The sequence below is a fragment of the Erigeron canadensis genome, chromosome 2 (genome assembly GCF_010389155.1).
Source record: "Erigeron canadensis isolate Cc75 chromosome 2, C_canadensis_v1, whole genome shotgun sequence".
Lineage (NCBI taxonomy): Eukaryota > Viridiplantae > Streptophyta > Magnoliopsida > Asterales > Asteraceae > Erigeron > Erigeron canadensis.
The window spans coordinates 41,157,497-41,171,141 of NC_057762.1; the positions used below are offsets into that span (position 1 = coordinate 41,157,497).

Genomic DNA, 13,645 nt, shown 5'->3' on the forward strand with positions numbered 1-13,645 from the left:
AAAACAACCACATTACTTACATAATAATAACTCATTAATTTGAGGAGATCTCTAACAACCAAGTAGCCTAACATCACTAATTCACTATTCATTTTTCGTAGTCATTTCATCAACTTATACTAATCTAAACTACTTTATAAAATATTTATCCTTTTCAAATTTCTCAAAAAATTTTTGATAAACTCAAACTAATTATTTTATTTATTCATTCATTTAAATTTCTCTACATAATATATCTATACATCCTTCAACTATGAAGTAACCACACTACTTTTTTTTACATCAATTATTATTAGTAACCACATGACTATCGCCACTGCCGGTGCTACCACCCGTCACACCATCATCTCCGCTACCAACCACGGCCACCACCGGCGTCTTTACCACCACTATCGCATCGTGCTTGTATTTGTCGTGTACACAAATACAAACAAGTCATTGTATAATATACAATATTTAAAGTAAGAATCATTGTAACGTCGAATTTCTCTTGTAAGTTTGTCACTAGCTATTGACATGAAAAAAAATCAAATTTAGATGTTGGCGACTTGGCGTGGATGTGAGCCCGGACAACTGGATAACAGTTGATTTTGTTGGACATCTTTTTCAAACGTGCCCCTACACTTTTCTGAAGTTAAAGTTTCTTTCTTCAATCTTGACTTTTTCATTTTTCTGGTCATAAGTCTTATATAAGAGTTATATTTTTGATCAAAAGTCCAAAACATTACATACCTTATTTTTGCCTAATAAGCTATTTATATATTGGTATAATGACTAATAAAACCTTACTTTAGCAAATGATGATAGTCAGATAGCATTAGTCATATGTGAGGAGTGGAATTGACATTGTCTCATCCTTGTATGATAATGTGTTTTCTAATATCGTTACTCAACTAACCATTAAAAAACTTTAAATTTAAATAATATTCATCCATAATACCTATTCTCCATTTTTATTTTTATTTTCTTGTCACTAAATACTCTTCTATCCAATAAACATGAGTACACAACGAACGCTCCTCATAGAAATCGCAACCACAAACAAAAAACTAAAGTGTCATCTTTAACTTCATATGTACTAAACAAAGTTATTGCATTGGAAGCATTTGAATTTCTCTTTGAACCCCTGTCATCATGATATGGATAAAGTATAGGTCAATAGTCAATGGGCTGAGAGGTGTTTATTTGGGCGGTCAAACAATCCTTTTACCTTTTCCCCAATTTCATGTAAATTTAAGTTTTAGTTATGATATATAGTATAATATGCTTGAACTTAACCCAATCATCAAGATAATAACGTGTTTTGGATTATACAGCAATTATTGTATTTAGTAATATAAAAAACAAACTTTCAAACACTCGTTAAAAAGTTTGCCTAAAAGCTTAAGAAGTGTATAAAAATAATTCTTTAGAAAACAATTGGATCGTTAAATGATGTAAAATTAAAAGTCCCCACAGAGATTGCCCCTACTTGAAGCCAAGGGAACATACTTGGACAGTTGGACTCACCAACTCCCTTTTCAAACAAACATTTTATTCATCATTCCTATGCCTAATACCTTATGTGGTAAATATTTTGGAAGTAGCCAAAAGAAATAGGAATCAAAAACATTGTATTATATATTTTCATAAATTTTGAATAGCAATGGTTGATTTAATCACAGCCCAAGAACTCTCAATAATTTATTGGACATATTTAGTACTACTTCAATTCAGTGTCATAACAATGAGAAAACTTAAAACCAACCATGTACGAAAACTTGCAAGACAAACTACATCAATGATCCTTGGACCCCCTTCAATTAGTAAATCTGATTTATATTTATGATCAAGTTGTGTTGGTAGCTAGCCATATGCACTTTAATCAACAAAATCTACTCCAACATTATGATTACGTATCCTACGTTCGTACCCTTATAGGGTATGATTGTATGTCACACACTTAATTAGAAACGTAAACAGATTTATCATATACTTCAAAAAGAAAAGATTATACTAATCATACAAGTAACAAACCATCTTTCTAAATTAACAATGTTGGAAGACTCATTTTCCTAACATTGTTTTCCTTTAGAAGCAATCTTTTTTTACACAACTTTGCTATAAAATGCACCTCCTAGCCATCTCACAATATGCACACAACAACTCACATTCAATTAATACACACACACACACACACACATGGTTTCAGCAAGGAATCCTCCGAGGTACGTGTGTGTTATTGGTGCTGGCCCATCTGGGTTGGTAGCCGCCAGAGAGCTTAAGAAAGAGGGTCACAATGTGGTGGTGTTGGAACAGAATCATGATGTTGGAGGCCAATGGCTCTATGACCCGAAAGTTGAAGGTGAACATCCTTTAGGAAAAGGTGCTACTAGCTCGGGATTAAACGTTCATAGTAGTATCTATGAGTCTTTAAGGCTGACATCGCCTAGAGAGATAATGGGGTTCACTGATTTCCCTTTCTTGATTAAGAAAGGCAGAGATACAAGGAGATTTCCGGGTCATAAAGAGCTTCTATTGTACCTAAAAGATTTTTGTGAGTGGTTTTGTCTAAGAGAAATGATTAGGTTCAATACCAAAGTAGTTTATGTTGGGATGTTGGATTATGATGGAATTGGAAAAGATTTTAAATGGATTGTTAAGAGCAAAGTTAAAGATTCTGATAAGGTGATCTCAGAGATGTTTGATGCCGTGGTTGTAGCTACCGGACATTATTCTCATCCTAGATTGCCTTCTATCAAAGGTAAAAAAACATCAGTCTATATACATATATCTCATCTCTAGTCATGTATAAGCATATACTGTATGATATAACATTACATCATTTGTATTCCCTAGCTTGACATATATTTTTCTTACTTCAATAATACTATAAAGGAATGGATGCATGGAAAAGAAAGCAAATGCATAGCCACCTTTACAGAGTCCCCGAGCCATTTCGCAACCAGGTAACCTATCTTTTTTTTTTTAGTGAAAGATCTTGGTGTTAAAGTGGCTCATTGTAGTCGAATATGTGTATTCTAAAGATCCCGGATACTTGCAGGTGGTAGTGGTGGTGGGGAATTCACTGAGTGGGCAAGATATATCTATGGAACTTGTGAATGTAGCAAAGGAGATCCATCTTAGTGCCAAATCACTTAATGTTTCAGAAGGTCTATCAAAAGTGATCTCCAAACATGATAATCTACATCTTCATCCGAGTGTACGATATTATTCATATCTTGAACATTTTTTCATAAAAAGTTAATTTCACCATTTAACATCATCATGATATGTTTCAGATAGAATGTCTACACGAAGATGGACGAGTTGTATTTGTTGACGGATCATGGCTCAGTGCAAACACAATCATATATTGCACAGGGTAAAGGTTTTTTTTTTTTTTAAATAAACAACCATAATAATTGTAGTCTTATACAATAAGCTTTAAGTTTCATTATAGATAAATGCACATATGCATGCAGGTATTCATATTCATTCCCATTTCTTGACACTAAAGGAGCAGTAGCTGTTGATGATGACAGAGTGGGACCATTATTTGAACATACTTTTCCTCCAAACCTTGCCCCATCTCTCTCCTTTATAGGTATTCCTAGAAAGGTAAAGAAAAAAAATGCATCATTCTTCTTTTTCATTGCTTTCTACAAAATGCAAGTATGCAACCAAACACTCATATTTTATATAGTTCAATAATATTGATATTGATGTGTAATACTCTATCTACTTTCCAGTAGAGGTATAAGTGTCTACTTCTCACCTCCTTGGCGCCCCCATACCCGCCCCTAGCAGAATTGGGCATCGTTGTTGCATATTATATTTTATTTTGTTTTTAACAGCATCATTGTTGTATATTATCTCATGTGTAATACAAATAAAAGCTTGTTTGCTTAACTAAATTGGTGAGTTTTTATTGATGTAGATTATAGGGTTCCCTTTCTTTGAATCACAAGCAAAATGGATAGCCCAGTTGCTGTCTGGCAAGAGAAGTTTGCCATCAAAAGAAGATATGCTGAAATCTATCCAAGAGTTTTATCAGTCTAGGGAAGCTGCTGGCATTCCTAAGCACTATACTCATGATATAGCCGAATTCGAGGTATCTTAATTAACTCACATTGATAAATAAAGTTTCAACAAAATTTGTTCAATGGCAAATGCTCACACTGCACATTTTGTCTTATGCTTTGAAACCAAGTACTCATTTAGAACTTTATGTTGCAGTATTGTGATAAGTATGGAGATTATGTTGGATTCCCTCACCTAGAAGACTGGAGGAAAGATCTTTGTATTTCGGCTCTGGTCAATTCCGATGTGAACTTGGAGACTTACCGAGATTCCTATGATGATGAAGAACTGCTTCGAGTGGCTCATCAAAGCCCTCATTTTACTCAACTTGAAGCCAAAGATTGTTCTTCCCTGTGAACTTTTGGCTTGGTATTATTATAAAACCATATAATGTTATAATATGATTAGCATCCCAGCAGGGCTTTTGTTGCTTTTGAAAGCAAAGATCAACATAATGCTTGTGCTTTCAAAAGCAAGATAGTACTACAAAAACAATTGAGTCTTAAATATTCATGCTTTTTTTAGAAGACAACAATGGCAGAGTTGGAACTCTAAAGTGTATGATGTTGGGTTTTCAATGATGTTGGTCTCATTTAGATACTTATAATATTGTCAGGTTTGTATCTTGACTATCTTTGTCTAAAAACCACTAAAACACAATGCAAAAGATAAATAGAGCTATAGTTATGTATACAAGATTTTTTGAGTTCTATCTTACATTTGTTTTCCTCAAAAAAATCTCAACTATAGACTTATAGTAAAATATTTTGTTCAATCATCTACATATCATGTAATGCATAAAAAATTATTATGAACAACAAAAATTAGTCAGACTTACATTCCAGTAACTAATGTCCCTTGGACCTAACTGAAATTTGAACCAGTTTATCTAGCACCTCCTTCATATCCGGTCGGGATTGAGGTGCATCAGCAGTGCACCTTACTGCCAGCCGCAACAACTCACGCATTTCTGATGCCCCCTCTGCTAATCCTGATGCCAAGAGGGACACGGGAGTCATGGACCGCCACCCCATCACCCTTCTTGACCATTCCACCAAATACTCTCCTCCTTCCACCGCCCGCCTCCCTGTTGCTAGCTCCATCACTAACACACCGTAGCTATAGACATCACCTTTGGTGGTAGCTTTCCATGTTTGACCATACTCTGGTGCCACATATCCAATTGTCCCCGCCACCATTGTGCTAACGTGGCTCCCACCAACATCAACAACACGGGCCAAACCAAAATCTGTCACACGAGCTGTCCCTTTTTTGTCTAGTAACACATTGCTAGCTTTTACGTCTCGATGAACAATTGGAGGATGACACTCATGGTGTAAGAACACCAAAGCATGAGCTATGTCGATTGCAACTTTAATTCTTCGTCTCCATGGGAACCCGACCCGATCATGAATTAGATCTTCCAAGGTACCACCCTCCATGTACTCATAAACAAGAAGTTTTTCTGATCCATCTAAGCACCACCCATAAAGTGTAACTAGGTTCGGGTGAGGCCATCCGAAGCCATTTCCAGATAGTACTTCCATTTCGGCTTTAAACTCTTTTTCTCCCTCTAAACCTTCTCTTAGCTTCTTTTTGACCGCAACTACCCTCCCGTCTGGCAATACACCCCTGTAAACCGTTCCATAACCACCCCTGCCTACAATTCTATCATTTGAAAAGTTCCCCGTGGCATTTAAAATATCTGCATGAGTGAACGCAGTCTTATCTAAGTGAATTACCTTTGCTGCGTCTGATAACCATGGCGAAGAGTCATCATATCCATTTCCCATCTTTATTTCCCTCAGAAGATGTTGTGGTTGGCCTGCGGTTGTCTTGGTTGCCTTGCAAATTAGGATAGTCATCATTCCACACACAAAGAATGCTAGCAATAGAAAGATGAAAACAAAAAGTGCACCCCACTTTTGTTGTGTTGATCTCTCATCACTTGTCGATAATGAACTATTTGTTGAATTGGTGATGAAAGAAGGCAAACGTAACAAAGGGTCACCCAAGAATGACCATATCTCGAAAGTGGCTAGTTGTCCTGTTTCTGGAATGTAGCCAGATATAAACGGATTGTAGGATACATTGAAGCTGCTCAAATCTGTCAAGTTATTCAAGCTTGTTGGAAATACACCAGAAAAATTGTTGTATGATAAATCAAGGTTCCTCAAACACTTCAGATTTCCAAGCTGAGTAGGAACCTGACCCGAGAACTTGTTCTGAGAAACATTTAGCACCACGAGTGTCATAGTCCCAATTTCATCAGGAAGTGTACCTGCAGTGACGGATCCAAGAAAAGTTTTTAAGTAACTCTCTAAATGTACAACGCTATAAAATACATTTGCTCAAAAAGTTAATGAATTTTCAAAAGGGCAATGAACAATAAAAAAAAAAAAAGAGTATGCATGTAAATCTGCCAGTGTACCTGAAAATTCATTTCTTCCCAAGTGCAACATGCTGTAGCCACTCATTTTCCCAATAGCCGGCGGTATCTCCCCTGATAACCTATTTCCACTGAGTTGAATAAATCCTGAAATCTCTTGTACTCGAATGTTGGACTCGGGGAGGCAAACCGGAAATACACCATATCCTTTTAGTATACTGTCCCATAAACTCCTACACTTCTTCATGGTAAGAAGTGTATACACAAAACTAAATGGGTGGTAATCTCCAGGTATCCATCTTCGCAATGTTGAGCACTCTCCAGAAACTGCAATAAGATTATCATCTCTGTTGACTAAAAAAGTTGGAGTCGCGTTCTTCCCTACGTTGATCAACTCGGGTGGAATTGGACCAGTAAGTTGGTTGTCTTGAAGATTTAGCCACAACAAGCTGCTACAGTTACCCAACTCTTGTGGCAATTCACCCGCTATTGAATTGTTACTGATCATTAACCATAAGAGAGATGATAATTGTCCTAAAGTAGGAGGGATTGGTCCGGTTAGTTGGTTATTAGAGAGATCAAGAGCTTGTAGTCCTTGCATATTTCCGAATTCTGAAGGTATGCTTCCAGAGAATTGGTTGTTTGCTAGAAATAAGTACTTCAGATTTGCCATTTGAGAAAATTCGACTGGCAATTCACCAGACAGATTGTTGTAGCTCAAGTCTAGACTTGAAACATTTGGCAGGCTAAGTATTCCAGATGACAATAACCCGCCGGTGTAGATATTTGAATGAAGAAGAAGCGTTTTCACTTGTGTGAGACGGCCAAAAATACTCTGTATTTCACCTCCAAAATAGTTTTTGCTTAGATCCAAGAACTCTAACTTCTTCAAATTTTGTAAAGAATCCGGGATTTCATCATCAAACGTATTGTTTCCTAAGAAAATCTGTTGAAGATTTGTTATCAGTCCAAGCTCTCCAGGAATTCTCCCAAAAAAATAGTTTCCCCAAAGGTTCAAGATTGTTAAATTCTTGCAATTTGAAATCTGGTTAGGGACTTCACCTGTGAGAGCATTTTCAGACAGGTCGAGTTTCTCTAAACTACAATTCTCGGGGAAAAGCCATGTTGGTAGTGTGTCGTTTAACTGGTTTTCACACACTGCAAACTCCTTAAACTTATGAAAACCAAACCACAAGTTTCCAGTCAAAAAGTTGTTGCTGAAGTCGACATACTCCAACTTTGAACACTCATTGATAGATGGTCCAATTTCACCTGAGAAATTGTTTGCAGAGAGATTAGCAACCACCAAGCTATTGCAAATCGCTGGAAAACTCATGGAAATGTTCCGAGAGAGTCTGTTGACAGATAAATCCAGAACTTCCAAACTTTGTAGCCCGTTTAAGTTAAGCTCGCCATTAATCAAGTTATGTGATAGATTCAACACTTTGAGGTTTTGACAGTTGCCCAAGTCAGCAGGAAGGGTGCCCGCAATGTTATTTGTTGACAAGTCAAGGTAGGTAAGCATGGTTAAGGCCGAGAAGTTGGTGAACACGTTTCCAACTATGCTACGATTTGAGAGGTTTATTCCAGTGACTCGGTTGGCAGAGCAAGATATTCCGGGCCACGTGCATGGTGATGAAGATTGTGGGTCCCATTCGTTGAAGTATTTTTGATTCATCGTATTCCCTTTCTCAAGAAATGATCTAAGGCCAAGGAGTACCTCCTTGTCTAAATCTAGCAGCAAGTCTCCAATAGCTTCTTTTCCTGAAAGTATAATCCATTCAATACGATTGTTATTTGCTTAATAACGTAAAACTGTTACGCGTGTTTGAATAAACACAAAATGTGTGTCTAATGTTATCAATCTATCATGGTCAAATCTAATATACTAAATTTTTTTTCTCGTTTGCCATTGAGACAAGCACTCTGACGTCCATTTGAAACACGTTTTGGACGTCAAAAGTTTTGATTGTTTCGATAGAAACAAACTCTTAGCATCGTGCAAGGGTGCTAACCTAATATAGATATAGAAATGATTAAATGCATTCAAAAGGATTACAATACATAGTTGAACAGAATTACCTGCGACTAAAACGAAGAACAAGATGAATATACATTTTTGTGCTGACATGGCTAGCTCTGTATCTACTAATTTGTTGTGATGAACTTAATTCGATAAGTTATTTTTAGGCCATGGCTAATATTTAAGATGTGTAAAGAAATGTGGAAAGATTCAAATGGGAATATAGAGGGCGCCTGCAGAAAAGAAAGATGAGTATTTTGAAGACATCATTGTTTACTTCAAATTATATAGTATTTCAAATATAAAAATAAAATACAAATATGATTGTGTATGTGAAATAAATAAATTAATGAGGTTTGTCGGTTTTTTATGTTTGTTTATTTTGTGTTGACCTTCTTTTTGTTCATATTCGTCTTATATATTACTTGTATTCAATTTTATTTTATTTTTTTCATTAAAATAAATTAAGTTAAGTTAGGAAGAAATACTGAATCGTAGAAATTAGTATATATCTACAATCTTTGACACATATATAAACCGATATATATATTTTCTAAACTAGCACGGTACCCGCGCAATGCGGCGGTGTTGTGGCGGCGACGATGTGGTGGTGGGGTCACTGTTGGTGGTGGAGGCGGCGTCGAGTGGTGTAGATAAGTGATGTAAAGATAATTGATAAAAGATTAATGGAGATATTTTGGATAAATAACTGATATTGTAATTTAATCTTTAATGGTATTTTAGATAATTCTTTCATAACTTCTAAAGAGAAGGTTGTTTTATTTATTAAATAATATCAAAATATAGATTAGGTGTATAGGAGATTTGAGATTAAGAAATAAGGGTATTTTGGGTATAAAAAATGCTGAATTTCCTAAAATAGAAAAAGTCAATATGCTTTATAAGGGTTTATAGATATGTCATCCGATCAAGTCATACGACTTTGTTATACGTATCCTAATTACTTAATCCTCCATTATGATGATGGATTATGAGATATCATCATTTTATCTCGGTAAATAATGAGATGAAATTTATAAGATTTTATCTTTGTCTAAACCTTTTGATAAAATATACCATATATATGAGATGAGATACTTAATTTGCAGGCTAAAATCACGATAAGTTGAAGTAATTATCAGAAAAAGAAAATACAAAATACATCAAAACCGCTTCTACTATACTATACGTACGTAATTAAGTTGGTCTAACAATTAAGAAATCTTGAGTTTTAAAATATCCCATATATAAGAAACAAATGCATGAATTATTTTATGTGATGTATATGGTTTTTCTGTTAAAAAATTGTTACTACAATTTTCAGAGGAACGTTGAAAGAAAAAACAAATTTGCTTTGTAGTACATTGTAATGACTTACATCATGTCTTAATAATAACTTGGTACACACGTGCAAATGTACTCGTGCGGGCTATGTTTGTTGTTCGGTTTGCTTTGGACGATCTTTTATATCATCTGCCATTTGCCATCTTTTGGAAGCTTACCTTATTAAACTGTTTTGATAGAGATAGAAAATATAATATAATATATTGTTTCCTTTTGTCAATGAACCTTCTATATAATAAAGCTATGCTTTTATCATCATATGCAGTTATTATCTATCACAACAATAAAACTTTAACTTATATACAAAACTTTCAATAGGAATAATTAACGACTCGGCCTTAACAAAATCATGATTTCCAATTTGAACACAAAATATTTTTGAGAAAATTAAAGTAAGTGACCCATCCTATGAATGAACACAAACACGTAGAGCCAAATTCAAATTGTTGTATTCAAGTATTATAATTTTTTGGGCAAACAAGTAATTATTCTAATGTCATGATTGGAGTAACTTACACGACTGGATTAGAACAATATTTATAAATAACTAATTAACTAGTAATAATCTAATGATTATTATATATGGAAGACTACAAAACTATTGGTGATATGTTTGAATGAAAGTATAACATCAACATCATTGGTTATAAATTGGTCAAATGAAATATAGATATTTCCACTTGTATTGTTTTTGATAGGTAGGATTATATCCGTAGGTGATAAGCATCGGTTTAAAAGCATATATACTAAAGTACGTATAATCGTAAAAAAAAAAAAAAAATTAAAACTGTCGAACAGAACAACAATAACATTTGCTCAAGTCTCAACTAGATTTTTGACCCGTTTGTTCACGCTTCACACGGAGAGCGTAAAAACATCTGATCTGGGCCACACTTTTTGAATATATTCTTATTGGGCTCCTTTATGGAATATGGATTTTATTTATTTATTTTATTTTTTTATGTTCTATTGTTTTCACTCACTCTTCATAAAAAGGCCTAAAGCTAAATAGGTGTCATCAGAAAGCCTAACAAAAGATTAGACCTTAAAAGAGTAATAGCCCAAATGAATTAGCAGATCCAGTTTATATCAAAATCTCATTCTTTCTAATTTTTTTCAACCTAAAACTAGAAACCATATATTTATTAGGTGACCAAACCGGTACCGGTTGGTCACCGGGAGTAACACTATTCCTCCCCACCGGTACCTAATAGGCGGGGAGCGAGGTGGGGAGAGCGGTGCGGGTTGTTCACCACCTTCTATTATTTTTTTCTTCTTATTATTATTATTATTATTATTATTATTATTATTATTATTATTTTATCTTTATTTGAGTGGGGAGAAATAGGGAGGGGTGGTAATGTATTTCGTGCAAGTGAGAAAAAGGTAGGGAGGAGTCCGCTCAAAAAAAATATACATACTAAACCACAAAGCTAAAACCATCTCCGGAAAAATAAGACACATTTAATTTATTAGTGGTAGAAATTGGAGAAGAAAATGTATGTGAAACCCGTATATCAAAAAATAATCTTGCTTCTTAATCAAATTAGTGTAACTTTTATCAGTTCGTTCTACAAATTTCTTCATCAAGTTCACTCCACCACTCCCTATTGAAGTGGCTTCTTAATCTATTCCCTAAGCTAACTTCATCAAGGGGTACAACTCAAGAAAAAGTTGAATGCTCACAAGAATAAAACAGTTTCACTTACATGTGTTGTAGACACATGGTTAACGTTGACATCCTCGTCTTTCAAATTCATCACCTGAATATCATATTATCAATTATATATATAAATAATTCATACACTACTTATATAAGGTACATAAAAGTATCATATATTTTAATGTTATAATATATAGTCCGTACGTCTTAGGGACGAAAAAGGTTAACTGACATCGGATTTATGTGTATAATAATCACTACTATACGCTCCTTAATTTGTCCCGGTTAAAAAGTGTAATGGAACCCGCTTTATAGGCGGGTTCATATGCGGGGAGTCCTATTTAAGTGATAATAAGACCCGCCTTAAACAACCGAGTCCTTTATAACAATAACCGGATCCTTTTAATATGATAGAACTCGCCTCCTTGACCTATAGAACCCGCCTCCCCTGTTTAGAGCACGCCACTTCCGCTTTCCTCTTGCTGCCAATAGAACCCAGTGTTCTAGTTTTGTTTTGTTTTTTTCCCTCTGCAACTAACAGAATTAACTCCATAACATTGAACACACTATATTCACAAGAATGAAAACATACCAAATTATAGGAAAACTACATAAAGACCAAGTTTGAAAGCAACGACATATCAAATTAAAACCAAAGCATTACTAAAGTGCATAAAAACCAAGTCACTCTAAACAAAATATCAAAAGTAAAACTATCGTACGAGATACAGGAATGATAAACCTAAGTTATTATTAGCTAAATATAACATATCCCTCCATAAAACTCCTCATCTCTAGGTTTTGTACTTCAACATTGCACTTGAAAACTTGTGTAAACAGTAGCCCACGAACTCCTCGCCTAAGACTGGACACAATTGGACGTATTGTATCCCGGCCCTAATCGCATAAGACCCTGCCAAAGGAATCAAGATAAAAACTAGTGAAACATATAATCGCAAACGTTATTTAGAGTCAAACTGTGTATCCACTTATTCTTGATATCGTTATACGTTACCTTCTTCTCGGAGGTCTCCACCTTACTACGAATCACTTTGGGCTGCATTTTAATTCCAAAACACATGAGATAAGCTACTAGACCTTAATGTAAAACTTCAGACTATACAAAACACATGTTAACGAGAATTCAAATAAAGATAATGACCTTGCGAGTTGCGATGATGTAATATACGACATTATGCGACTTATTTGCGAGATCAATTATGAAACCCAGAAATTTTCAAGCAATTGCATATCATTTTCCTTTCCCAAGTCCTACCACCACAAAGCAGTTAGTTTATATTTAAGACTAGGAAACCAAATGAACTGACTATAAGAAAACACGCATTCGAATACCTTGTATTTTCAAATCTGCAATCATGTCTTATCCAACCTAAAAATCAAAAGTTTAAAGAAATATAAGAAAATACATTTGACTATAGATGATGTATGTTGGATGTTATTTAAAGAATCTATCAATAATCAGATATAAATGCTAATCGACATGAATAAAAAATACAAATCATAAAATCATCAAAAGAAAGACGGAAGGAAAAAAAATCCCAAATCAACCAAACCTTATTTTTTTCTGAAGGGATTCCAATGATTAAAAAGGAACACTAATTAGCCAAAGCAGAAGGACCAATCGATTGGAGGCGACATTGTGGGAAAAAAAAGTGGGAAGTTGTAATTTTAAGGGATATATTTTTGTTATGCATTTGAATTTTTTTGTTATTGAATATGATGAGTAAAAATTAAAATTATTCCGCTGGTTTAATATGATGCGGTCTATAGTATAACCGGCTTTTATTTTGGTGTTAAGCGGGTTTTATTTGGAGGCTTTATTTATGAAATCTTAATATGATCCGGTGTATAGTAAAAAGCGGGTTCTATTGGCGGGTTCTATTTAAATTTGCAAAGTTCGTCCTAATATGATCCGGGTTTTAATAAAAGCGGGTTTTATTTGAGGGTCCTATTTAGATTTGTGTAGTAGTGAATAATGTTAAAGGTTCTATAAAAATATTACGAGTACATCGTTGCATTTATAATGTTCTATTTCATATACTATGCTATTAGAACATTCTTAAGGGTAGGTGAAGGAGGGAGGTGAAATGAAAAGGTGAAGTAGGTGAATTGTTAATAGATATAGGTGAAATAGGTAGGTGAT

At 34.6% G+C, this 13,645-nt stretch overlaps 2 protein-coding genes and 1 long non-coding RNA gene across 3 annotated transcripts; 1 reads left to right on the forward strand and 2 right to left on the reverse strand.

Annotated features, from left to right (window-relative positions):
• Positions 1-2,156: 2,156 nt before the first annotated feature.
• Positions 2,157-4,706, forward strand: LOC122589593 (flavin-containing monooxygenase FMO GS-OX-like 9). The gene is made up of 7 exons (XM_043761902.1): positions 2,157-2,743; positions 2,878-2,948; positions 3,044-3,202; positions 3,282-3,364; positions 3,465-3,600; positions 3,920-4,093; positions 4,219-4,706. Exons 1-7 carry the CDS (start codon positions 2,182-2,184, stop codon positions 4,417-4,419), a joined length of 1,386 nt encoding a protein of 461 aa, XP_043617837.1. The 5' UTR covers positions 2,157-2,181; the 3' UTR covers positions 4,420-4,706.
• A 189-nt stretch (positions 4,707-4,895) lies between these two features.
• On the reverse strand, positions 4,896-8,582 carry LOC122589592 (probable LRR receptor-like serine/threonine-protein kinase At1g74360). The gene is made up of 3 exons (XM_043761901.1): positions 8,534-8,582; positions 6,494-8,215; positions 4,896-6,343 (listed from the first exon to the last, which is right to left on the reverse strand). The coding sequence occupies exons 1-3, from the start codon at positions 8,580-8,582 to the stop codon at positions 4,911-4,913; spliced, it is 3,204 nt and encodes a 1,067-aa protein (XP_043617836.1). The 3' UTR covers positions 4,896-4,910.
• A 3,522-nt stretch (positions 8,583-12,104) lies between these two features.
• Positions 12,105-13,243, reverse strand: LOC122590153. The gene is made up of 5 exons (XR_006322407.1): positions 13,056-13,243; positions 12,835-12,871; positions 12,644-12,753; positions 12,497-12,538; positions 12,105-12,394 (listed from the first exon to the last, which is right to left on the reverse strand). It is a non-coding gene; the product is annotated as an uncharacterized LOC122590153 (long non-coding RNA).
• Between the last annotated feature and the right edge of the window lie 402 nt (positions 13,244-13,645).

Coding starts and splice junctions, on each gene's coding strand:
- LOC122589593 (XM_043761902.1), top strand. CDS start 2,182: ATGGTTTCAGCAAGGAATCCTCCGAGGTACGTGTGTGTTATTGGTGCT. Junction 2,744..2,877: donor TAGATTGCCTTCTATCAAAG/GTAAAAAAACAT, acceptor AATACTATAAAG/GAATGGATGCATGGAAAAGA. Junction 3,365..3,464: donor ACAATCATATATTGCACAGG/GTAAAGGTTTTT, acceptor ATATGCATGCAG/GTATTCATATTCATTCCCAT.
- LOC122589592 (XM_043761901.1), bottom strand. CDS start 8,582: ATGTCAGCACAAAAATGTATATTCATCTTGTTCTTCGTTTTAGTCGCA. Junction 8,216..8,533: donor GTTCTTCGTTTTAGTCGCAG/GTAATTCTGTTC, acceptor TTATACTTTCAG/GAAAAGAAGCTATTGGAGAC. Junction 6,344..6,493: donor GGGAAGAAATGAATTTTCAG/GTACACTGGCAG, acceptor CCGTCACTGCAG/GTACACTTCCTGATGAAATT.